Raw genomic sequence first — 24,584 nt, forward strand, 5'->3', positions numbered from 1 at the left:
TGGCCTAATATGAATTTTAAGTGGGTGTATGTGTATTTTAATTTGAGGGCCAAATTGTATATATTTGTTTTAATTGGTTTTAAATTTTATAAGTTCATGTGTTTTAATGTGGCTGTACACCGCCCTGAGTCCCCTGGGAGAAGGGCGGTATAGAAATCCAATAAACTCTAAACTCTAAGAAAATGCAAGCTAACAGAAGGTTTTTTAAGAGGTCTCTGACTGAGCAACCTTGTTAAGAAGAATGGTGGATGAGAAGTTTCTGTACTAGTAGTTGAAAATGCACTTTTTGGGGAAGGATAAGGGAGATCTTCAGCACACCTCTGCACACTGACAGTCCAGGCTTTTGAGTGCAAAAGTTATTGTTAGGTGCAACTAGTTTTGTTAACTTTGTAAGTAGATTGGGAGATCTATAAGGTTATGTCTACTACAATTAGTAAAATAGATCCAAGCTTCATTTTGTTTCTGAATTCAAGTGCGTTGAATTCTATTAATAACCAGAAGTGCCTTGGGACTTTTTTGATCTTCAAGAGCAGGGCTGGCTAACTATGGCTCCTTTACGACCAGTGGATTTCAACTCCCAGAATTCATGAGCCAGCCATGGTTGTAAAGTTGCCATAGTTGCTACCCCTGTTCAGGAGCCTTTGGGAGCCCGCTGCTATTTGGAAGATTTAGTAGCAGAATTGATAAGAAGAAAAAATTATATAGGGATTAGAGGAAATTTTGTCTGGCAAATCTCTGGGGGACCGAATCTTCCCTCAGTTTCAATATGAGAGCTGGGGCCACAGGATTGTTTCTCTGTTTCAACTAAGTACAGCTTATTCAGAAACATTCTGAATATTCTCCAACTAGTAATATTGTCTTGGAAGCACTTGCATGACTCTGCGTGGTGGTAACATTTATCACCTCATTGATTACTAAGGTTAATTTGGCTGATATGACTAGTTTGGTGGGTGTTTCCTTCCTTCTTTCCCCACCCACCTTGTGTGGGTGTCCCCGCCCCAAAGCTGTGTGCTGGTGGAAGAGGATGACCATCTCAGTTAAAAGTACATTCTCTGTCCTAATTGAAAAGGAATCCCACTGAATTCAAAGCTGTTGCATCCAAATAAATATATGTATGCCTCTTTGTGTGTGTATGTGTGTGCATGTGTGAGTGCATGTGTTTGTGTTTGTGTGTGCAAGACTATGTGTGTGCTTTACTATGCAAATTATTCTCTGGAAATTTTACCCAAAGCATTCCTATCTTGCCATTTTTTTACTGTAGAATCACGTTGGGCAATTCTCGAAGCCTTGATTAATGAATTTGAAAATTAATCTATAAACAATGTTAGATTATCATTAAGTAACTGTCAAGCTCCAAGGCAAATCAGAACAGAGTATTTTGAGGGAAGGAAAAAGAAATTCTGAAAATTGGGTGGCGTAGGCTGTTAGAAGCTAAATTATAGAATTGGTTTTGTTCTGTTTCTTAAATATTGATCTATGAAAAGAAAATGATTGTAAAAAAGAAATGTATTCCACTTTTTTTTTTAATTCTCACCCTCTACTGAACCAAACTTACAGATGTCAGTTTCAGAAGTAATTTAAACAGTTAAAATCTCTGCAGAACAGTCCAGCAAAATAGCTTCTAGACAGTGCAGGTAAATATGAGAAAAGGTGAAGAGGCTTCCCTAGTGAAATCATCCCTATAAATAGGTAACTGTTCCATCAGCAAAATTGAGGATTTAATACTAGAAGACCAAAGAGTTCATGAAACTGATAGGTAAGAGATTCAGTGAAATCAACAAGAGGCATTCCTTGAGAATACAGCTGTAATATTAGAGGTAAAAGGGTAATGGTTACAATCGAGCAAACCTTTTGGAGTGTTTTTATTCCTAGTTGAGCATCTGAAGCACCTTTTTGACAAAAGGGTGGAAATATATTTAACAGGTCTGATTCTTCCTTGTATTGCTAAAGATGCAGCTGATGAAAAAGTCCTAACAAACCTAAGTTCTAAGCAATTCTGTTCTCCAGGAGGGCTTTTTAGTAAGTCACAGTATCAGGAAAAATGGAGTTATGTATTTGGAGTGAGTAGAAAATCTTGGGTTTTATAATAGTGCCATCTGATATCTTGTCTCTATGTTGCAATTGCAGTGTTATATTTCCTAGAAGAGAAGTTGCAATTTGGCTATTATATTCAATAAAGCCTTTCTGAACAAGCATTTTTCATGTTGAGCATTGTCCTGTTATCCAATGTGGTGATGGTTAAAAGGTTTTAAGAGATTAGTCAAATCTACCCAAAGTAGATTTGGGTAGATTTCATCTTTCACCATGACTCATGGTGTTCATATGACACCTTCACAGAGTTAACATAGTCTGCATGAAGGAGGGCTGTTGCTTCCCTGCATTGTGTACTATAGATTACTGTAAAGAAGATCCTGATCAAATTACTCTCAGTTCCTTAAGAGGTGGGGAGAATGTAGCCCTCTAGGTATTGTTACCTGTCTCAGCTTCTCTTACCGTTTGTCATGCTGACAAACGATCTACAGTAGAACCCCTGGTCACGAACACTTTTGACCATGACCAAATCAGGTTCCAACAAAAAAAAAATCCACTTTTTTTTTTTTTTGCGGCCGATTTCCCCTTCTAAGCCATTTCTTTTTTTAAGCATCAAATTTCCAAAATTAGGTTCAGGTCACGACCAAATCAGTTTGCAACCAAAGTTATGGAATGAATTATGGTCAAGACCAGAGGTTCTACTGTATTTCAACAACATCAGGAGGATTCAGGTACCCAACGGCCACCATCATTTGGATGTTCAGGGCTTAGTAATCTCCCTGGTATATGATTCGATCTTCCAGTCTTACATAAGTAGGATCCCTTTATATGAGCAGCTTGCAAAAAGTAAAAACATCTGGTCTGATTTTCCCAAGCTTCTCTAAAGCAGGGGTGTCAAACTGGGGGCTTGCGGTCCTGATGTGTCATGAACAGACCACACCCATTCCAGCTCTGCAAATGTGGTCCACCAGCAGCCCGCAGAGCTGGCAGTGGAGTTGGACAGTGAGGAGGCTGGGGAGGAACATGGGCCAGTCCTGGAGTCTGGGGAAGGCTCAAACGAGGGCTTTACGTCGGAGGCAGAGATGGGGTCAGGGCCATCTGGGAGTTACATGGACTCCAGAGCCTCCAGAGTCGGACATCAGAGAGGCAGAGGAACAGGAGAAGCCTGTTCCTAGTGCACACTTGCGCAGAGCTGCCAGAAGGCAAGAACAGTTAAAACTAAAGGGATGACTCGGGAGTAAGGCCTGGAGATGATTGGCCCCTCCCATAAGGCTTAAAAGAGGAGCAAAGGCATGTGGGCCCTTTGCAGGAAAGCAGTGTTCTTAATTCTGTTCCCAATTGGCATCTCTGTTTGATTCTGGACTCCGTGTGGCTTTGCCAAGTAGGTCTTTGGCAGCATGTCAAGGGAGATAAAGGTTCTTGATTTTCCCAAACGACTTCTCCCGAAGGACTTTTTGCAACTAATTGGGACTCAACTGTGAATGAACGTAATTCACAGCTGTTGCAATAAAAGAGGTTTTTGGGACTACTTGTGTGTTTTAATGACTCAGGAAGCCTAGATCACAACAAAATGGGAAAAAGTCATGAAACATCACGTGACGGTAACATGACACCACAAGTTTGCTCGAGAGTTTTTCTGAGGAATCCAAGTTGTATGACAATTGTTTTGAAGTAGAAGCAACCAAATTAATGTGAAAGCTTTTATAAAATCCTTACTGAGCCAGGACAAGACTTTTCAGACTATAAGATGAAGGTGCAATATAGGCTCTTGGGCTTCAAATGGAAAGGCAAAGCAAACTAGCAATCGAACAAAGATCTCATGTCTCCAATGTTGGGTCAGAAAGAAGTAGTGGGAGCTGAACCACAACTTGTTTTTTTCAGAATGTATATCACCGGAACCACTCCAAATAATAGCAATTTTGTTCACACACTGAGGTTGTTTGGTGACCTTGTTCTGATAGGGGACGCTTTTCGTGCTTTTTCATACCTAGCTATGCTTCCTGCACAACAAATGGGTGACAGTCAAAGAAATAGCATTGGAACAAAACCGCAAAGTAATAAAAGAGCAGTTCTGAATGTCATTGATGCTAAGGATTGTGTTTTTTCTACAGGGAAAAAAATCTTCCCAGTCCATTTCCTTGATATATGTAGCTTGGTATACAACCGATAGACATTTTTCTATTGTTATACAACTGGGGGGAAAATGTCCATTGTGCGTTAGCGTTGTTTACCTTATAAACTCTAACCATAAATCAGCAAATCATCTAATGATTGCCTATGGGTGGTGATAATATGATGAAAGAAAAATAAGAAGAGTACACACAAGGATTGTATTTTGCAGTTAAGGGCAATAGGTACTAAAATTCTCTCTTTACATTTAAAATAAAACAAACAAAAAAATCTAAAGGGATATTACAGTAAAACAGATACAGCAGTGTTTCTTAATCTTGGCAACTGCAAGATCTGCAGACTTCAACTCCCAGAATTCCCTCATTATTGAGTTACAGGTTCAAATATATTATTCATTATAACTTACATTATAGAGCTAACAGCTGTAGTGTGTGCCTTTGAGTCCGTTTTTGACTCCTGGTGACTGCAGGAGTAGTCCCTGAAACTTTCTTGACCAGGTGTTTTTAGAGGTGGTTTGCATTGCCTCCTTCCTAGGGCTAAGAGAAAGAGAGTGGTCCAAAATCATCCAGTTGGCTTTGTATCCAAGGTGGGACATGGCATGCTGACTGCTAACCTGATGCCTTAACCACTACACCAAATTATCTTTTTAACATGTAGATGATGCCTGAAATCAAGCTCCAATGAAAAATTAGAGAGAAAGAGATTTTTTTAAGCATAGTGTTATTGGAAGGCAAATTGTTAACATCTTCGTATCTGTATTTTGCCATGCAAAATACAGAAGCAAACAATAGGAAGACACACACACCCCAAATTACATCCAATTCATGTGCTTATTTTCCTTAGTTGCCTAAATAATGTGCGCTTATGGCCATTGATAGGTTGCTATACAGAGGTTGGCATATTCATATTCAGTATGTTGTCAGTGATAGCATCTGTTCTTTTACACTTCAACTCAGATCTTTGTGAACTGTACATGCATGGTTACTTTTTATTAAAAAGATAAAGATAACCTCTATCACCCCTTCCTTTTGGGCTTCTGAAAAGCTCATCTCCACATCGGGCACTGAAGGAAATAGAAGGACCAGCATCACAGATTGGTAATGTGGTATAGTATCACTATAATTTCAAATTGTTGTATATAAGTGTTCAAAATTAATTATTCCCACCTGGATTTTAAAATTTGTTAAAATTAGTAGATCAGAACACAGTTGGAAGAAAATATGTAATGAACAGACAAGAAATCTGGGCTAATATCGGACTAAGCTTATGTTTTATAGAATCAGAGTTAGAAGGCCATTTTTCCAACATTCAGTTTTATACCAGATTATCTCTGAGCACTACGTAGACTCTATTTGAAGACCTCAAATGCAGAAGTCATGACAGCAAGTCATTCCAATGGCTAATGGCTTCTACTGCCAAGAAGTTCCTCCTCCTTCCTTGACTGATTCTGCTGCTGCCCTCTGGGAATAAGTCTATTCCTTCTTCCACATGACAACCCTTTGGATATTTGAAAACCCATATCCACCTCAGTCACTTCTTCTCTGTGTTAAACGTACCCAGATCCATTAACTGTTCCACACAGTTTCAAGGTTCCTAATTTCTTTGGTAGTCCTTCTCTGACAGTTCATAGAAGTCATGCCAAAAGACATCTGTAGAATTGCTGCAGATTTGCCCAATTTATTTTATTTAACAGTAGCTTTGGATAGCGAGATGGGAGACGAGAAGTGTTTCCTATCTTATCATAAGATTTGTCGTAAGACCCCTTATGAATCATAACTTGGGGCTTTACAGCAATAGTATAAAAAAATAATGAAAAGTAAAATTAAAATTAAAAAAGGAAAAGAAGATGATGTATAAATGAACTGACAATTGACTTCTATTTATTTTCCAAAGTAATATAATAGTGATTTGTCAATTCGGCAATTTAAACGTCTTACGCTGGACTCAGACATTATATCTTGTCCAAAAGATCAAATAATTAAACACACACACCCAAATTCTTACTGGATAGGAATTTGACCTTCAGTTTGAATAAAAGAACCCTAATGCAATGATAGTGGATTAATATATGATTATTGTTGGTTCATCTCAATCAGAGACTGGATCTGGCATTTTTATCCACCTATTGAGTCCTTCGCAAGGGCTGCAGATGTGGATGTTTGATGGTGTTAGAGGTATCGTCTGCAGGATGTAAGCTGTTCTGAGTAAAGCCGCCTTTTGCAATTGACTGATGGTGAATGTATCAATGCCGATGGTGTTCAAGTGGTGCTCCGGTTGTTTTGGGATTGCACCTCTGGCACCTATTACTACTTTGCTTTCTTTTGCCACAGTCATTCTATTTCTATTTGCAGGTCTTAGTGTTTTGTGATCTTCTCCAATTCTTTCTCTTTTATTCTGCTGTCTCCAGGTACTGCCACATCCACTATCCGGACACTTTTGTCTTTCTTATCGCCAGTTATTAAGTCTGAGGTATTACATGGCAGGTGCTTGTCTGTTTGAATTCGAAAGTCCCAGAGCCCTTTAGCTTCTTTATTTTCTATGACTTTCTCTGTTTTTGGTCCCAGCAGTTCTTGCTTGCAGGCAAATGGTATTTTCTTGCAGATCTTATTATTTTCGCACTCCAACAGAAAAAGCACGGAAGGGTAATGTTGATGGTGAGATGCACCTCTCCTAGGATTTCAGCATATTGGTTATTCAGCTCAAAGACCCTCACCTGCGTCACAACTATGAGCATAAGGCACAATATTAATCTCACAATGTCTCCTCATTTTTATGGCAAGGGATTTCCTCATATCTCGCCCCGAACCAGTTCTTTAGATTCCTTGAGCAATGGCTTGACAAGAGGGAGAAGACAAGTTCTAGATTTGCACATTCATGTTTGCAGGGTTTTTTTTTCCCTTCTCCTTTATGGATATTTCCTTCAGAGACATATATACAATATATTTCATGGATAAAAGAGAAATTGCTAGTATTTTAACGTTTTAATAAAACACAATCCCCCTAGCTGTCAACCAGTGTAATGTGCAATGTGATATAGTAGTGCCTTGGGAAATATGTACTAAGATGTTTGCCAGTAATGAAACAAAATAGCTGTTTTATATTAGTCCTTTTTCCCCTTTTACAAGTGCAAAAGCTACAGTATGGAATCATATTTTACCAAATATCAAACTATGCAAAAAGTTACAGACATTGTAAGAAGGACATCAGGAAATGGTCAGTATACTGATGCCTATTTTATATTAATGTCAGTATTTAGATATATAGATACATATCTCAGAAACCACTACAATTCTGCAAATAGAATGAAAGTCATATATTAATGAAGCTAAAATTAATGAAATTAATTGTTAGTTGAAATTAATGTTTTGACCAATTCATAGCACGTTGCAAATTACTGTTACCCACCCATTCAATCTTTAGATCATTCTGAATCAACTCGCATTCCCTCCTCTTTGTCCTCACAATCCGCAGCTCAGGAATATGATCAGCACAGAGGTGAAATTCAACAGGTTCTGACTGGTTCTGGAGAACTGGTAGCGGAAATTTTGAGCAGTTCGGAGAACCGGCAAATACCACCTCTGGCTGGCCGTGGGGTGGGAATGGAGATTTTGCAATATCCTTCCCCCAGGAGTGGGGAGGGAATGGAGATTTTGCAGTATCCTTCCCCTGCCACGCCCACTAAGCCATGCCCACCAAGCCACACCATGCCCACCAAGCCACGCTCACAGAACCAGCAGTAAAATAATTTGTATTTCACCACTGGGTCAGCATATCTAGATATGCTTATAATTCTGGAGCTCAAAGAGGGTATTTTCAAACAATCTCAACTCTGCCCAATACTGTGGATAGCTGAGTGCTAACAATGTTAGCTAATGAGCATTGGTTATTTGATCCAAACTTACAATTGTTGAGTTTCTCTTTTGTTCTCACAACCCCAGATATTTAAAAAAGGAGGAAGGGAGGAGGGGAAGGAGGGAGGGAAGGAAGAGAAGGGAGGGAGGGAGGGAGGGAGGGAGGGAGGAAGGAAGGAAGGAAGGAAGGAAGGAAGGAAGGAAGGAAGGAAGGAAGGAAGGAAGGAAGGAAGGAAGGAAGGAAGTTTCTAGACCCCTGTCCCATACATAGGGCACACATTTATCCACACAAAATTATGTGCATTTATCTGGTGTTTGGCAAAGGAATGTGCTTGCATGGGACAGCTGTAATAAATGATTTTTTAAAAAAAATCTATTAGCAAATGCATATGTACAAAAAAGATGACACTTTCTTCTCTCTATGCCAACAGATCAACACTGCAGTGTGTGTGTGTGTGAGAGAGAGAGAGAGAGAGAGAAGTTCCATGCTATAGCAGAGCTGCCTTCCAGTCAGTTCCCCAGCCTGACTCAATGGAAACAGAGGTGATAGATAAGAAGGGTAATAAGCAGTCTTTCCAGGGAGAAAAGAAACATCCACAGGCAGAACTGACTCAAGTTTGGGTTTCACCCATCAGTAAAGCAAGAAAAGGGGGTGGGTGGGTGGGAACTGATTTGGAAAGGGGTAAAGAACCAGAATGTGTAGAAGTTTGAGATAATTGATGGGATCTTTTGGTCAGGGTCAACAAATGATGGCTATGAAGTGAGGCTCCTACCTTATAGCAATGCATAGTAAGTCCAGTATTCAAGTCTCCATGCAAGGCAGCATTTGGAAGAATGAATCCATACCACAAGCAGGGCCAAAAAAGAAAGATCATGCCTATCCTTCACTTATTCATTCTTATAACGTTCTACCCCCTCCATTTCCTTTACCTGCCACTGTCACAACGCCCTATTTACATTATGGGAATCATATGGAAAAGAAGTGGGAAGAACTTAAGAACTAAAACTGAAACAACTGGTCCATGTTCAGCCAACTCACTTCCCAGAATTATTGGGGAAAAAATGAAGGAGGGAGGACTACATATGGTACCTTGTTACCCTAAGCTACAACTAGGATGTAAATTTAACAGATAAAAAGCTGCTGGGGGAACATTAAGAGCCTACATGTTGTTTGCCCTTTATTTCTTTCATTTGCTGTTCTTTAAAGAAAAATGTAAATAGAGATGAAAACAGAAAATAATCTTATCTTCGTTATTTCATGTTCACAGTTTTACCGTGTAGGCTAAAAGAAAAATCCCTTCCAGCGAGATGTATTACAGAACCAGAGTGCCACAAATCAATAACCTGAAACAAATGCATACATGTTTCACATGGGTGGGTTTTAAAATAAGTACATTTAACCATACCCCAGTAAAATATGATGTAAATATATAGCAACTCAACATATTGGTATGCCCAAGATACAATTCCCATACAGAATTGTAATCTCTGGTGTTGTAGCGAGGGTGACTCCAGCTATGGATTTATGGTTATTCATATGAGCTCTGGAGGAATTTGACTGTCATTATGTGCAGCTGTTATGTTTTATACATACACACATACAACACAGAGAGAATATATATAGTCCCATAAAGTCCATGACAGAGAATAGAAAAGGCATGTTAGTCTCTGTTACAGTCACTAAGTTGAGAGGCATGGATCTGCAGAATGGAGTGTGCTCTACTAATGTAGCTTTCTCATTATTCAGAGCTCTGATTTTCATGGTTTCTAGAAGTTGCACAATAGTTCGGTCTTCCAGCTGGAAATGCCCAGCCTCTGCTTGAGAATGTGATGAAGGAGGAGAATTTAATTCATTTTTCGCATGGTTCTAATTGTAGAGTTGGAATAGAATGCCTGATTTAGCATTTCAAAACCTGGCATTGGAGGAAGGAAAAAAAGAGGAAGAAGGCGTTTGATTGCATGCATAGAATATACCAGAATATGGACATTATACTGAATGTTTGTAGGGAATGGGATTAATTTGCTTGCCTATACTCATCAAAGCTTTTTCTCACTTTATAAAACTTTTACACCATGTCCATGTTCACATTTTACACCATGTCCCGCTTTTCACCAGAAATACAATTCAGTCCTGTTATTTTGTAGTTGCCAAGACAGCCATGTTGTATGGAATGTCAATGGATGGGACAATACATCACACTAAGCCATGTTGTGGCTTGTTTGATTTTTGGCACACCATACAATTTTAATTCAGCAGTTTTGTAAGCCATAGTTCATAATTTAGTAAAATGTACAGGACCTAACTTTTGAAGCTTATTCAAAAAAAATAATAATAATCATGGCTTAGTATTGATATAAGAGAATATGTGTAGCAGGGTTGAACTGTTGGGTCCTTGGATGTTTCTGAGCTTAGATGTTTTATGCGGACGTTTCATTACCAAACTAGGGAACATCATCAGTGCTAAGGTTAATGTCATGTGTGAACTAGCTCAATAGAAAGGATCCTAGAAGAAAGAAGTTATGGTGGGTAGTCTCACAATAATGGTTGGTTTTATTTTACTGAGACTAGGAGTTACTAAGAATGCTTCATGAGTCACTGTGCTTTGTGGCCTACCCATTGTTGCTGATAGAACAGCACAATATGACATTATGTGGACAGTCATAAAAATTGAACTATTTCCTGTTTCCTACAGGATGCCTCATCATTCTGTACCCCAGAAGAGATCCTTTTTCTACCTTCCTCTTCCAATATGGAATTGCCTCTCCTCAGAGTTGCATCTAAGCCCCCAACTTTTTTTATGAATATATCTCCTTTCAGGATACTTTTAATTGATAGAGGGTTCAGTATTCCTTGTATTGTTCAGTTCAATCTGTTTCTCATTGTAAATATACTTTCTTTGAAAAGTTTGCTAGGCTCCTTCGGTGCTTACCAAAACAGAAAAGTGGGGTAGAAACAAAGCTCTTGCTGGGCTCAGTCTGTGCCTGGCCTATCCTTGTTACTGACTTATTGGCCTTGATTTCTGGCCTGATTTCCTTCTTTGGTTTTAGAACCCGATTCTGCCTACATTGCCTGAAAACTTACATATATTTCCATTAGTTTACTGACCAAGGCGGTTGCCTGAATTTTTTCCATGGTTCACGCAGCATATTTTTCATTAACACAGCAGCCATTCTTATCTGGAGTTTCTTGAGGTTGCAGTTAGAACCTTCTGCTTATCTTAATAATTAAGCTACAGCCTTACAAAGGCATTAGAAATTATATCAATGATGCCCACTTTTACAAAAACCTAATTTGCTCAGTGTTCTGAATTATTTCTATTCAGATTTATTTTTCAGAAGGGAAACAACCACTCAGATAATTATATAAAAATCCATCAGGAACATAGTTATAGACCAACTTGTCAGATGGACTTTAATGCCTGATGGAATTTAAATATACGGATTATACAAAGGTGTTGATTATAATATACTTGAGAATTAAGATTTTATTCTTTGGTAGCAATACAGGTTAGCTGAACATCTACTTTGAGCAAAGTAGGGGCATGACAAAATGAACTGGTGCTTTTTCCTATAATAAAAATACAATGTGGTACTAATTTAACTGTCTGTGAATGTCCTCCTGTATACAGGAGGATAACAGCCAGATATATTCATTTTGGACAGCTATTTCAAACAAAGCCAAAATCAGTTGGGAATATAAGAGTCGGGATTCTATTGTTATCAGTTTTTTAAAGATACCTATTCACATTGGTTAATGAAAGGATTATATTTAAATTTATCCAGCAAATAAATCTCACCGAACTGAAATTTGAGCATAAATGTGATAAAGTACTGCACAGTGCCACTGATCATTCAGCTCTGATTCTACAAGACCCAAGGACTTGTTACCATGATCCATAATTTATTTATTCTGTGGTCCCATAGATAGACCGCAAACTCTGAAAAACTATGCATCATTTAAAAAGGATCATGAAAGCGACTGTTACTAATATAGATGGTGTACTGATTAGACTATGGGGTGTGGTGGCCCAGTGGTTAAGACTCTGGGCTTGTTGATCAGAAAGTTGGTAGTTCAATACCCAAACAAGGCATGACAAGGTGGAGCTGCTGGTCCTGTACCAGCTCCCCCAACCTAGCAGTTCAAAAGCAGGTGAATGCAAGTAGACAAAGAGGTACCACTTTGGTTGGAAGGTAACAGTGTTCCATGTGCCTTTGGCATATAGTCATGCTGTCCACATGACCATAGAAACATCTTCAGCTAACACTGGCTTCCTTGGCTAAGAAATGCAGATGAGCACCGACCCCTCCTAGAATTGGACACAAATGGGCAGGGGAAACCTTTACCTTTTAACTGATAAACTTAAAGCACTTAGGGCTGCATTAACATCCTGCACAAGTCGTAATTTGTTGAGAATGGGGAGGGCAAGTGTTGAGGCATCTCCTAATTGTGACGGAATGTGAGTTTGGAGAAGACTGGAGGGGAGGGGGGTTTCCTGCAAGTGTAGCATGATTTCTCAGGAAGGAGGTAGTACATTCCAGAAAGAAACCCAAATTAAGAGACTGTGTGGTGCAGAGCTAGATGTGCCAGGGAGAATTGAGATTCAGAGTAGCCATCTCCCAGGATGTAACTGTTAGGTTAGAAAGTTATAACTTTAGTCTGGCAAGATTCCATCCACTTGGTATAAGCAGATAAAGAATTGGACTCGACTGGATTTCACTGTGTCGTCTTTGGGCTTGGGCCTGACACTAATCACCTTAGAGAGCAATCCTAACGCATTATATGGAGTGCAACTCCAGCTTATAGATGAGAGGTGATGGCATGGTTAAATTTTCATGCTGTTAGCTCATTATAAACACAGTTAGTTAATTCTCTTGAGGGAGAGGAAATAACTCATACGCCCTTAATTCAGTGTAGCGTTCAAATACAAAATTAAAGCTACAGCACTTTCCCCCATCAACTGAAACAAAACTGATTGAGCTCAAAAGAACTTAACTCACTGTACAGTGATGGTGTCTCAAAGTATTAGAGAGCCAGTGCTGCGCTAAGGGGTTGGGTTAAGTTTGCAGGAGTTCAAACAGAAGTCCACTCTCAGGCATGGACCTGATGATTTTGGCCCCTTCGGTGTCTCTTAGTTCAAAATACACCACATAGTCAGGATACAACCCAGTACAATCCCCAGGAAGATGCTTAATTTCCTAGAAAGAAAATAGAATAGAAATCTAGAAAACAAACAAGAACTTGATAAGTAAATAAATAATAAAATATTAGTAAAGAATCAGTGATTCTTTCTGAAGGTATATTAAAGCTATACAACAAACTCCAGAACAAATAATACTAGCGTGATTTTCATAAAGAGGTACAGAAAACAACTGAACCTGTTGAAAGTATAATGAATACATGAAAGACTAAAACCTCCTTCAGGCATTCTGAAAAATAATGCAGGGAGGAGAGGCAAAGAAATGCACTCCTACTCTCTCTGTCATTTCACCCTATTATCAGTGAAGTGTGCAAAGAAACTAAGATGACTTACAGAAACTAAATGCACTTACAGCTTCTTTTCAGACAACAACATTGGGAGGTTGGTTTAGAGGGATCAATGGGGAATCATCCATTTTAGTATGAAAAAATAAATGTTTGAAATAAATTTAGTCATCTATCCTCTTTTGTCTTAACTCAGTACAGTCCTCTGCATCAGGGCTCAACTCATCTGCAACGTTGCAGTTGGGTTGGATAGAAGTATTTAAACAATAGAACGTGATATAATAAAACAGTGGCTAGGTCAATTTTTTTTTAACCTGTTTGTTAATTTTGGGTGAATGAATTTAACTTGATTTGATTTGATTTAATCAATTTATGCACCGCCTGACTCCAGATGTCTTTGGATGGGTCAAGGTGTAATGACAATAAATATAAAATGAATAATCAGAGATAAAATAATAAAGAGAAAAATAAGAACGACGATTTTAAAAATAAAGAACAAGACAGTGATCCAGCAACAGCACACAAAATGCATTCCAAAAGGGCTTTTGTGGGTGCTTGATCACAAATACAATTAGTTTTGTCCTTACATGGCTCTAAAATATCAAAGTAAGAAAATAAAGTTACTGTATGCTCTTGTGTTAAATAATATTCATTGCTTTTGAAAATGTAAAAGATTTTCTTCGAAAACAGATGAGCATGAATTCTGGAATGTAACTTCAGACTTCTTTCTGTTTCTAGGGAAAAAAAAACATTGTTTTATTTGGGAGATTGGATTTCTATCTATAAATAGTAGAAATCATTATAGCTAAAAGTAGGATACAGTGGTAATAGTCAAAGAAATATCAACATGCCTGAGGTATATTTTTCACGGTGACATGTTTTTCCTGGTAGTGATAATGTTTGGCAATGGTAAATTAATTATTTAAAAAAAAAAAAACACTAGCTGGCTACATAAGACTGCATGGCAGGACATACAGTATGATGTGCAGGCCTGTCCTGCTGCAACTTTCAGCCACACATGCGCACAGAAATAAAGGAATGTAAAAAGAGCACAGAAATGTGAACAAAACTGGGACTTGCTTGCAAGATTTGCTTTGAGAACAAGAGCATGCTAAAGAATCGTCCAGAGTCAATCCAAGGTTTTAGAGTTGGGTCAAGGTTATCGGTTAGTCTAAAGGTCAGAGATCCAAAAAGCAGAATGTCACACTCGAGCTGAATGTCAAGCATTATGTCCAGCAATGAGAACAAGGGCAGAGTAGATCCTTATATAGACTGCAGCCAGCTGTCATTAGTCAGAAGATTTACTTCTTGGCCAGGAGCCTAATAGACCTTCTTTGTTCTGCTCTCCTCTCTACCTATCACATGCATGGGCTGGGAGGTTCAACCTCCTCTGACGTTTCCTGTTGCTTAGATATTCCCTGTGTTTGATCATCCTCGTGTGATTCTTCCTGAGGCTGACATATCAAAGGCTCTTCTGGAGCTTCCTCTTCAGCGTCAGAAACTGAGTCCTGTACCTGAACCATGATAGCCCTATTAAAAACCAGGTGTACTTTGCTTGATTAGCGATAAATATCCAAATGTGTACCAGTGGTGAGATTCTACCGGTTCGGACCTGTTCGAGCAAATCGGTCACTCCAACAATCAACTGGGAGTGAACCAGTTCACTCTGACGATCAATTGGGCCCACCCACCCACCCCTGTGCTTTACTTACCTTTATTTCCTCGTGTGCTCAGCGAACAGTTGTTACACCGGTTGAATCCCACCACTGATGTGTACCCAGCAGTATAGCCAAACGTAGAGTTTTATCACAAAAGCAACTGAGCAGATTTGGAAATCCTCCTAGAAATTTTTATAGATCAGTGCACTGATTAAAAAAAAAAAGAGTGCATTCTCCTCCACAGACCAGCTGAAGCAATTAGTTAAAATATGAGATATTACAATCTCAAGGATAAAGTCAACACCACAAGACATCCTCAACTGTCTTTATTGTCCTATCGAAATGTAGATATGGGCAGTCCTGAAATAGGATGTTGCTAAAACTCTCCCCAACACCATCAATTGCACTATTAAGCTTATCTACAATGACTGTTTTCCTTGGAGGTAATGGAGGTAAACAATGTCCAAGAAATAAATAGATTTGGAGAAAGGTCTGCTGTGGAGGCCAGGGAAATTTGATTCCGTCACTTTGTGATTCCTGATCAAAAACTCATTGCTTAATCTCCAAGTTGGCTTAATCTCCCCAAATCAGGCGTTATTATGGATTGTACTAAGAGTCCACAGTATATCAAGGCAATGTCTTTTCTCTAAGAAGAGACAACAAATCGGTAAGAATCAAAGGAACCAGAGAATCCCCCCCCCGCAGCTGCCCAATTAATTTTAGCTAAAAATTCAAGTTGTAGATTCTCGTATTAGCCTTCCCTGAGACAAAGCCATATTTTAGCTGGAGAAAAGCCTTTGATACATAGTGAACAACGCAGCTTCTCAGGTTAGCAAATGGTCCCGGACATATTCAAGTGCCAAACTTAATAAAATGCAAAACTGACAGAAAAGATTTGTCTTGGCCTTTCTAAGGTGCAGCACTTCAAATGCCAGGAGATGAATCCATGCTGTACCTCAATTTCGGATAGGCGCACGGCATTCGGATAATGTGACAAGAACCTCAATTAGATGCCTAGCATGCTATCAGCACAGTTGGATTACGGGGCGGAAGAAGACTATCCGAAACCTTACATCTCATCAGTTACCATGTTACCAGCCGGCTACCCTGCTGATGTGAGATGAAAGGCCTATCTGGAGTGCCATCTTTGATAACAGCCAATTAAACTACAGGCTATTCTCTTTGTTTAATCTCAGATTCAAAATGAACAAGGCTATGCTGCAGGAGCCATCTCTTATCCGAATCCTCTTAAACAATCATTGCAACAGTCGTAACTAAAAACGGGTGACATTTTTAAAATGTAACGTTTTGCCAGCAGCAATAACTCTGAGTAGCAGTCCCAATAAAGTGATGCCGATAAAACAGACAGAATTGACCTTTCCAGCTCTTCACAATTATCAACCAAACTGCTGCAAAGTGAACCCAGAAATGGCAGAGTAAGTTTCTAAGACCTGGGGAGGAAAAAAAAAATCTACTTTCTAAAGACACAGTGAAAAAAAGTATTGAGTTTTACAGCGACCATATAGGGCAATTTTCTTTCCACATTAACTCATTCCCTATCCATGATTTTAACTATCCACATGCAATCCCTCCTTATAAAACAGGATTCCAATTATAAGGTCGTTTAGGGGGCCATTTAAGGTATTTATTTGGATTATGAGGGATGGCATATTTAAGTACAGGAAGTGCTGGACTTGCAACCATATTTGAGCCTGCAATTACAGTCACATGTTGTGATGATCATTAAGTGGGTCATCACACAACCAGCACCTGATTCTACAACCTTTTTGAGTTGGCAATTAAGCGAACACCTTGGTTGCAAACCAATGGTGTAGTTATTAAGTGAATATCATGGTCATTAAATGAAGTCATTGTTCACTATGGGGTGTGTTTGGCTGGAAACCAGAAGTAAATGCTGTGTTATGCCAAAAATGTTATAAATTGTGGCCCCATGACTATGGGACACTACAAACAGCCATAAATGTGGGTCAGGTGCTGAACCCCCAAAATGTGGTTACATGACCACGAGAGGGCCCAGAGGTTGGAACTTTGAATCTGGGGTGTAAATAGCTACCTGTACTTCCCTAGTACAAGTGGTCCTTGACTTACGGCCACAGTTGAGCCCAACATTTCTGTTGGTAAGTGAGACATTGCTTAAGTGAATTTTGCCCCATTTTACGGCCTCTCTTGCCACAGTTGTTAAGTGAATCACTGCAGCTGATAAGTTAGTGACCCAATTGTTAAGTGTGTTTGGCTTCCCTATTGACTTTGCTTGTCAGAAGGTTGCCAAAGGGGATCCCATGATATTGGGATACAGCAACTGTCATACATTTGAACGAGTTGCCAAGCAACTGAATTTTGGTCACATGATCATGGGGATGCTGCAAAGGTCGTAACTGTGAAAAACGGTGCTAAGTCACATTTTTTCAGTCCCGTTGTAACTTTGAATGGTCATTAAACGAACTGTTGTAAGTCGAGGACTACCTTTATATTCTTGTCAGTTGAGCATACCTTGATTTGTATGGAGGTCAGAGAAGAAAAATATACTTATTTTGATAATCTTGCAATCAATGTTCCATGGCTCAATTAGCTGTTTTTCATATGTTGTGGACAATACAAAATCAGGTACATAGTTTTAATTATGCTATTTCAGCAGATGAACCTAGAGCTAAATTGCATTTAATGCACTAATTCTGTTAATAAATATTTCAGTAGCTTTGGCGTCATTGTCTACCTCTTGTCTACTTCTTTGATCAGCTTTCCTATTGCTACTACTATTGTAGTATTTTGCTGATCCAGAAATTCTTTATTTTCACTGGTGATACACCTTTTCTTCTTCTGACTTACCTCATAGTCTGTTCTGCTGGACATGTGAACTCTTAAGCACCAATAACTGTAATTTCTTATCTGATCAGCTAAAGTCAAAGACAGGAACTGACAAACCTATCAGATTTTTAATTCTTATTAGTATTAGGGCTCTGTTCATTCCCTGAAAGAGAATGTGGTGAAATGTTAATTACTATCTGTTACAGTAGCTTCCTGAAGTGGATTAAGACTTTAACAACTGCATTGTAGAGCCATAGGGTAGTTTATCTAGCACACTAACAGCCAATTAAATATCTGTGCCATATCTAAGTAGAGGTTTATATATATCCCCTAGTACCATGATGGTGAACCTATGGCACATGTGCCACAGGTGGCACACGGAGCCATATCCCTGGGCATGCGAGCGTTGCCCTACCTCAGCTCCAGCGTGCATGAGTATGCTGGCCATCTGATTTCAGGTCTTCCGGTCCCACTGGAAGTCAGGAAATGGGCTGTTTTAGGCCTCTAGAGGGCCTCTGGGGGGGGAGGCTGTTTTCGCCCTTCCTAGGCTCCAAGAAAGCCTCTGGAGCCTGGGGAGGGTGAAAAATGGGCCTACCGGGCCCATCATGCCAAAAGCAGAGGGTGCGGGAGGGTCATGTGCGCATGCGCAGGGGGATGGGGCGCATTGAATTATGGGTGTGGGCCAGGGGTGGGTTCTAAAATTTTATACTACCGGTTCTGTGGGCATGGCTTATTTTGTGTGCGTGGCTTGGTGGGGGGTAATGTGACTGGGTGGGTGTGGCCAACCTTTTTTTTTTTTACTTTTAAAAGCATCTTTTCTACAACCTTAAGAGGTTGCAGAAAAAAATGCTTTCAGAAGCCTCTGATGATCAGGCAATTCAGCGGGGATCGCCAGAGGCTTTTAGAAGCATTTTTTTTTCTACAATCTCTTCGCCTGAAGAGGTTGCAGAAAAAATGCTTTCAGGAGCCTTTGATGATCCCAGCTGAGCCGCGTGATCATCAGCGGGTTTTTTTTTTTTTACTTTTAAAAGCATTTTTTCGGCTGAAGAGGTTGTAGAAAAAATGCTTTTAAAAGTAAAAAAAAAAAGCCTCTGATGAGGTGGGCGGGGTAAGCGAGCTACCTCACTTTTGGCATGCAATGGTAAAAAGGTTAGCCATCACTGCCCTAGTAGATGGTTAATAACACCAAAATGATTAATCAGTACAAAGTTCACTTTGGTTGAGTCAGAAGTCAACAAAAAATATTGTATCAGTAACACTAAGAAGAACAACCATCAGACACTGGACACAAGATTATCCAAATACCTGTAGGTGAGAGTGATTGCTATGGAATGAGAGTTCTTTACTGTAAGCCAGGGGTGAGCAACTATGGCAACTTTAAAACCTGTGGACTTCAACTCCCAGAATTCCTGAGCCAGCATGGTTGCCATAGTTGCCCTCCCCCCCCCCCAACAAGGCCCTATGGAGGCCTTGTATCAAGCATACTACCCATGAACAGGATGATAGGAAGTCCAAAGCATTTTCTAGAGGCTGCAACGTATTATAAGAGTAAAAAGTTTCACTCAAAATTTCTTTTGCACCTTCTTATAAATGGTACAAGTCTTCAAAGGTGCAGGGAACATGCACGGCAATCACCCCATCTCTTTCCTGATCATTGCAACATTTTGAATTCAGATCCTTAAGTCGCACTTTGGCCATCTTTTAATAAAGAATGGGATGGAGGGATTTTGTAGCTTTAGTTAGGTTTCGCTTAACATTATGCATGCGTATATAGTCTTTTTAGAATTCTCCAGGCTCCTCTTTTGCATGTTTGAGAAGCTGGGTATAAAGAGGAACAGTAGTAGGACAATAGATTTTAAATTTGTCCTTGAAAGTTTATGCTTGTTTCGTTAAGTTCTTGTAATAATCTTAAGAGCAAACAATACTTCAGTCTTTATGGTGCTTCTGCCATTTAGAGAGAGTGGTATTCGTGCAGCCTACCAATCACATTTACCCAAACAAAGATAACTTTTCTTAGAAGACTGCAGGGTTGTGTGTTCTGTTTTAATCAAATTCCACTAAACAAAATTAAACTTAACAAGACTTTTCTCCACAACTTATACAGGTTGTCCTCGACTTACAACATTTCATTTCGTGACTGTATAAAGTTACAACGGCACTGAAAAAAGGGACTTGTTATGACCGTTTTTTCACACTTATGACCATTTCAGCGTCCCTGTGCTCACATGATCAAAATTTGGACGCTTGGCAACTGATTCATTTTTATAACGGTTGCACTGTCCCAGGCTTACCTGATCCCTTTTGTGACTTTCTGACCAGCAAAGTCAATGGGAAAGCCAGATTCACTTAACAACTGTGTTACTCACTTAACAACTACAGTGATTCACTGAACAATGGTGGCAAGAAGGTCGTAAAATGGGGCAAAACTCACTTTACAAATGTTTTGCTTAGCAACAGAAATTTGGAGCTCCACTATGGTCATTAGTGGAGGACTACTTGTATTAGTGTTCCCTTTTGAAGAAACAGCTACATTTCCTCCAACCACCTTCTCAGATCCTTGTGTTCAAAACGTCCTTATTTTTTAAAAAAAAACTCCACTTGGAAAAATCTTGGAGTAGCTTAAGCAAAACCCAAGTCACATACCTTGGTTTTCTTTATGCTTGTAAAACCCCACAAAAATTTAGTGGACATCTTTTATATCCTACTTAGACACCAAAATGCTTAATTTTATGCCTGTGTTTTAGGTTGCTGACAAGTTCAAATATTAATCAATTTGCTTTTGCCTCATCTGGGATTTTATTACCATTTGTCAACTGTTTCAAAATATCCTATTTTACCTCAGTTTTGCCCACTAAATCTTTCACAGATGGCTGAATCAGACAATCTCTAGGTATTAGTGCACTCAGTGGTTTGCAGGTAGGTGCCCCCAACACCTCAATGACAGGATTGATCCAAACTCTCACCTTCACAAGAGTTATTGTGAACCAAGCATCCTTAGTTTATGGAAGGCTACATTCATAAACAGAAAAACCCAAGGGAATGTGAAGTTCTCTTTGAGGGCTTGAGGGTGCTCCAGAAATTGAGGAAACTAAGATGGTGGGAACAAAAAGAAGACAGGGCTACTCTTGAAATACCATGTGACCATTGTCACATTAGAAGAAGTCCAATTCCAGTTCTCTGTCATCTCATGCAGGATTGGAGATGCAGGAAGGTAGGTGCATTTCAGTTGAATGTTGTAAAAAAAAAATCTTCCCAGGGATAAAAGCAGTTAAACAGTTGAACCAATCGCAAAAGTGGTGGTGACCTTTTCTCTGAATATTTTCAAGCAGCGATTGGACAGGCCCTTTCAGATTTCTTTAATTGGGATTCCTACAAATCTATAGTCTTTAAGATCTATGAAACTGATATAATAACTATAGTTTTATAGACACAGACTTGAAATGTAAGTTGGGCAGAGCTAAAGCAAGAAGGAAATCTGGAACATTACGTCTTTAGGATAAAATGTTTCTATATAAACATCTTTATAGACTTTCAGGTGATTTTCTCATACTATTGCCTTTTTCTTCTAAAATTCAAAGTTTTGGATACATCATTAATGCAACTGAGTGAAATTCATTTATAAGAAAATTGCATCATATTTGTTTACATGTACTACCGTATTTTTCAGATTATAAAACGCACTTTTTTTCCCCTTAAAAGGGGGTGAAAATTTAGGTGTGTTTTATACACCGAATGTAGCCCCGCCCACCCACTGGCTCCCACCCTTTGGCCTCTGCCTCTCAGCAGTTACCTCCTTGCAAGCAAACAGCAAGAAAAAACAGCTCGTTTCAGCTTCAGCACAGCCTAATTAGCACAAATTGATTGGATCGGCCTCCAGACTCTCAGCTGATTTGCTCTCAGCTGTTTTGCACAGGGCTCTGCTGTTTGCTGCAAAGAGGTAAATTGCTGGAGCAAATTTTTTTTTTCCTTGTGCTAATCAAGCTATGCTGAAAACGAAAATGAAAGTAAAGCAGGCTGTTGGCTGTTTGCTGTCACGAGGCAAAATTGCTCAGAGGCAGAGGGAGATTTCTTTTTCTTCTTTTCCTCACCAAAAAAGGTAGGTTCATCTTATACTTCGGTGCATCTTTTACTCTGAAAAATACGGTAATTTCATGTGTTGATATGTGTTGGGGGTGGGAACATACAGCTCACTTAGACTATATTGTAGAGTGAAGAGAGTTGAAAGGAACATCCTTTATCCTAAAAATTGCTTCATTTTTAAAAGCAAACTCCTAAAGCCAGAAGTCTATAGAAGAGAGAATGGGTAATTTTTGTTCCCTGAAGGATCATATTCAGTGATAATCCTCCTGGGGCTGCATGGAGAGGAAGGGAAAAGGAAGGAAAGAAAAGAACCAGGCCCAAAGGTGAATAAAGATATACAGTCCTCTGACATCCTCTTTAAGTACCCTTTTGACAAGTCTCATTTCTCTCATACATATTCTTTTCTTTTGTTTTTTTTCGTTTTTCTGAAATCCTCCATCCTCTCTCAAGCTATATGTTGTAAGAAAGGGACAGTTAACCTTTATAAGACTGAACTGATCTTTTGCATAGGACCTTTGGAATTTTGCTGAAGGCTATATGAAGCCTTGGGACTGCAGATAGCCTGTTACCAAATGCTTGGCTTCTTCCTTATTTCATGGAAATTTCATCTCCTAGTGCTCAAACTTACAATAGGGCACAAATGGCAAGCTGACCTTCTCCGTCAAATTTGAAGGCAGAGAAATTGGCGAGCAGTCTTCCAATTTCTCCAGGAAATAAATTCTCCATTGATTTCATATGAATAGGATTCCTCCAAAGCAACGGAGAAGCATTATTATTGAAAAGACGTAATGGGAGAAGGCCATCATGAGGTCTTGAACTGAAATGTCAGAAGCTATGGAGGTTGCAGGCTTTTGGAGAGAAGATGATAAGGGAAGATTTGTACTCCCCCTTTGGCTATTTCTTAACTAAAGATAGTTAAGGATATCACATTTCATCCGTGATATTTAATGTATCTAAGGTTGTCTTCACCTTCAAAATACTTTCTAAAGTAAGTTCTCTTTCATCAAGTTGACAAAAGCACCCACCACTTCTGAAGGCAATCCATTCCACTGATCAATTGTTCCAGAGGTGGGTTTCAGCAGGTTCTGACCAGTTCTGGAGAACCGGTTATAGAAATTTTGAGTAGTTCGGAGAACCGGTAGTAAAAATTCTGACTGGCCCCGCCCCCATCTTTTCTCTGCCTCCCAAGTCCCAGTTGATCAGGAGGAAATGGGGATTTTGCAGTAACCTTCCCCTGGATTGGGGTGGGAATGGACATTTTACAGTATCCTTCCCTTGCCATGTCCACCAAGCCATGCCCACCAAGCCATATCCAGGTAGTAAAAAATTTTGAAACCCACCACTGAATTGTTCCCACTATCAGGAAATTTCTCCTTAGTTCTAGGTTGAATCTCTCTTTAATGATCTTCCACCCATTACTCTCTGGAGATTTGGAAAATAGGATTCTTTGTAGAAGGAATAGGATTCTTTGTGAAGCCAGATCATTATTTCAATGATTCCTTCTCTGAGAATAATAATCATGGTCTTAAACCAGAAAATGCTGTTTTGATATCCTTTAGTTTACCTATGTTCCATTGTGATCCTAGGAGCAATTCCATGAAACAGGATCCAAGTAAATATTGATAGGTATTTTGGTCTAATCACTGAAGCAGAGCCCTAATATAATTGGAAATCAAGGCTCTTGAATGAAGAGCATGGATTTCACACATAAACCAAATCACCACATTTCCTAAGATCAAAATCCTATTGTACTTGTGCTAGACTTCAACCCATGTAGCAAGGGGGCATTAAAAATTCTAATTGCTTTGGAAAGTGGAAGTTGTCAATCTATAACACTCAGCACAACTAGTCAGCCCTGGGCACATCAGTACCCTAATTACAGAAAGTCTGGCTCTTCACCGATGTTTTAACACTTGATTTATTTCCTGTTTGAGTTTGTTCAATAGAGCTAGAGTTAATTGGTTTTCCAAACGAGTGCTAAAATATAAAGATCCAACTTCATTAAGTGGAGGCTGTACTTAATATGCACCACTGATTTGGAAGTCCATGTAAAGGTTAGTGGGATGAAATTTGCAGGCATTCTCTAACAAACCAGAGTCTGCTTTGCTTGCAAATAATAAATAATAAATGTTACTTTCTTGTGATTGGAGGATTTCTACTTTATCTCTTAAAGGGGCATATTATTTTCCTCTTCTTTGGGTTAGAAAAAATTGCCAGCCACCAACATATCTATCAACCAGTAGGAAGGCACCACATAAATACGAAACATAGAATAGCCCGCAGCACATATTCTGGTAGAGAAAAGTTCCCTGAGGATGGGCCCCAGCACAAGTCCAAAAGCTCAGAAGACTAAACCTCTGGTCCCAGTGAATGACCTAGATGGGATCTTGGAAAAAAACCTGTACAATTAATTTCTGGGCTCATTTTCAATCATTTTCATGTCTTATACATATTTCCATTCTTCCAAGAAATATCCCTTTCTGGACAAAGTTTGGGCAGTATTTCACCCTCTTCACTAATTGTAAT

General features: G+C 39.3%; 1 protein-coding gene across 2 annotated transcripts in view; it reads left to right on the forward strand.

The window, feature by feature from the left end:
- KHDRBS2 (KH RNA binding domain containing, signal transduction associated 2) overlaps nucleotides 1–24,584 on the forward strand; it is a 387,146-nt gene that overhangs the window by 288,930 nt on the left and 73,632 nt on the right. The window contains exon 8 of one of the 2 annotated variants that reach the window (XM_070954715.1): nucleotides 18,884–18,920. The exons of the other annotated variant lie outside the window; for it this stretch is intronic. Within the exon in view, the coding sequence (XP_070810816.1) occupies nucleotides 18,884–18,920 (37 nt within the window). The remainder of the gene's footprint in view (nucleotides 1–18,883; nucleotides 18,921–24,584) is intronic. 2 annotated transcript variants of the gene reach the window in all.

Source organism: Pituophis catenifer, unplaced genomic scaffold (genome assembly GCF_029215685.1).
Source record: "Pituophis catenifer annectens isolate HBS135680 unplaced genomic scaffold, rPitCat1.0.hap2 SCAF_1, whole genome shotgun sequence".
NCBI classification, from domain to species: domain Eukaryota; kingdom Metazoa; phylum Chordata; class Lepidosauria; order Squamata; family Colubridae; genus Pituophis; species Pituophis catenifer.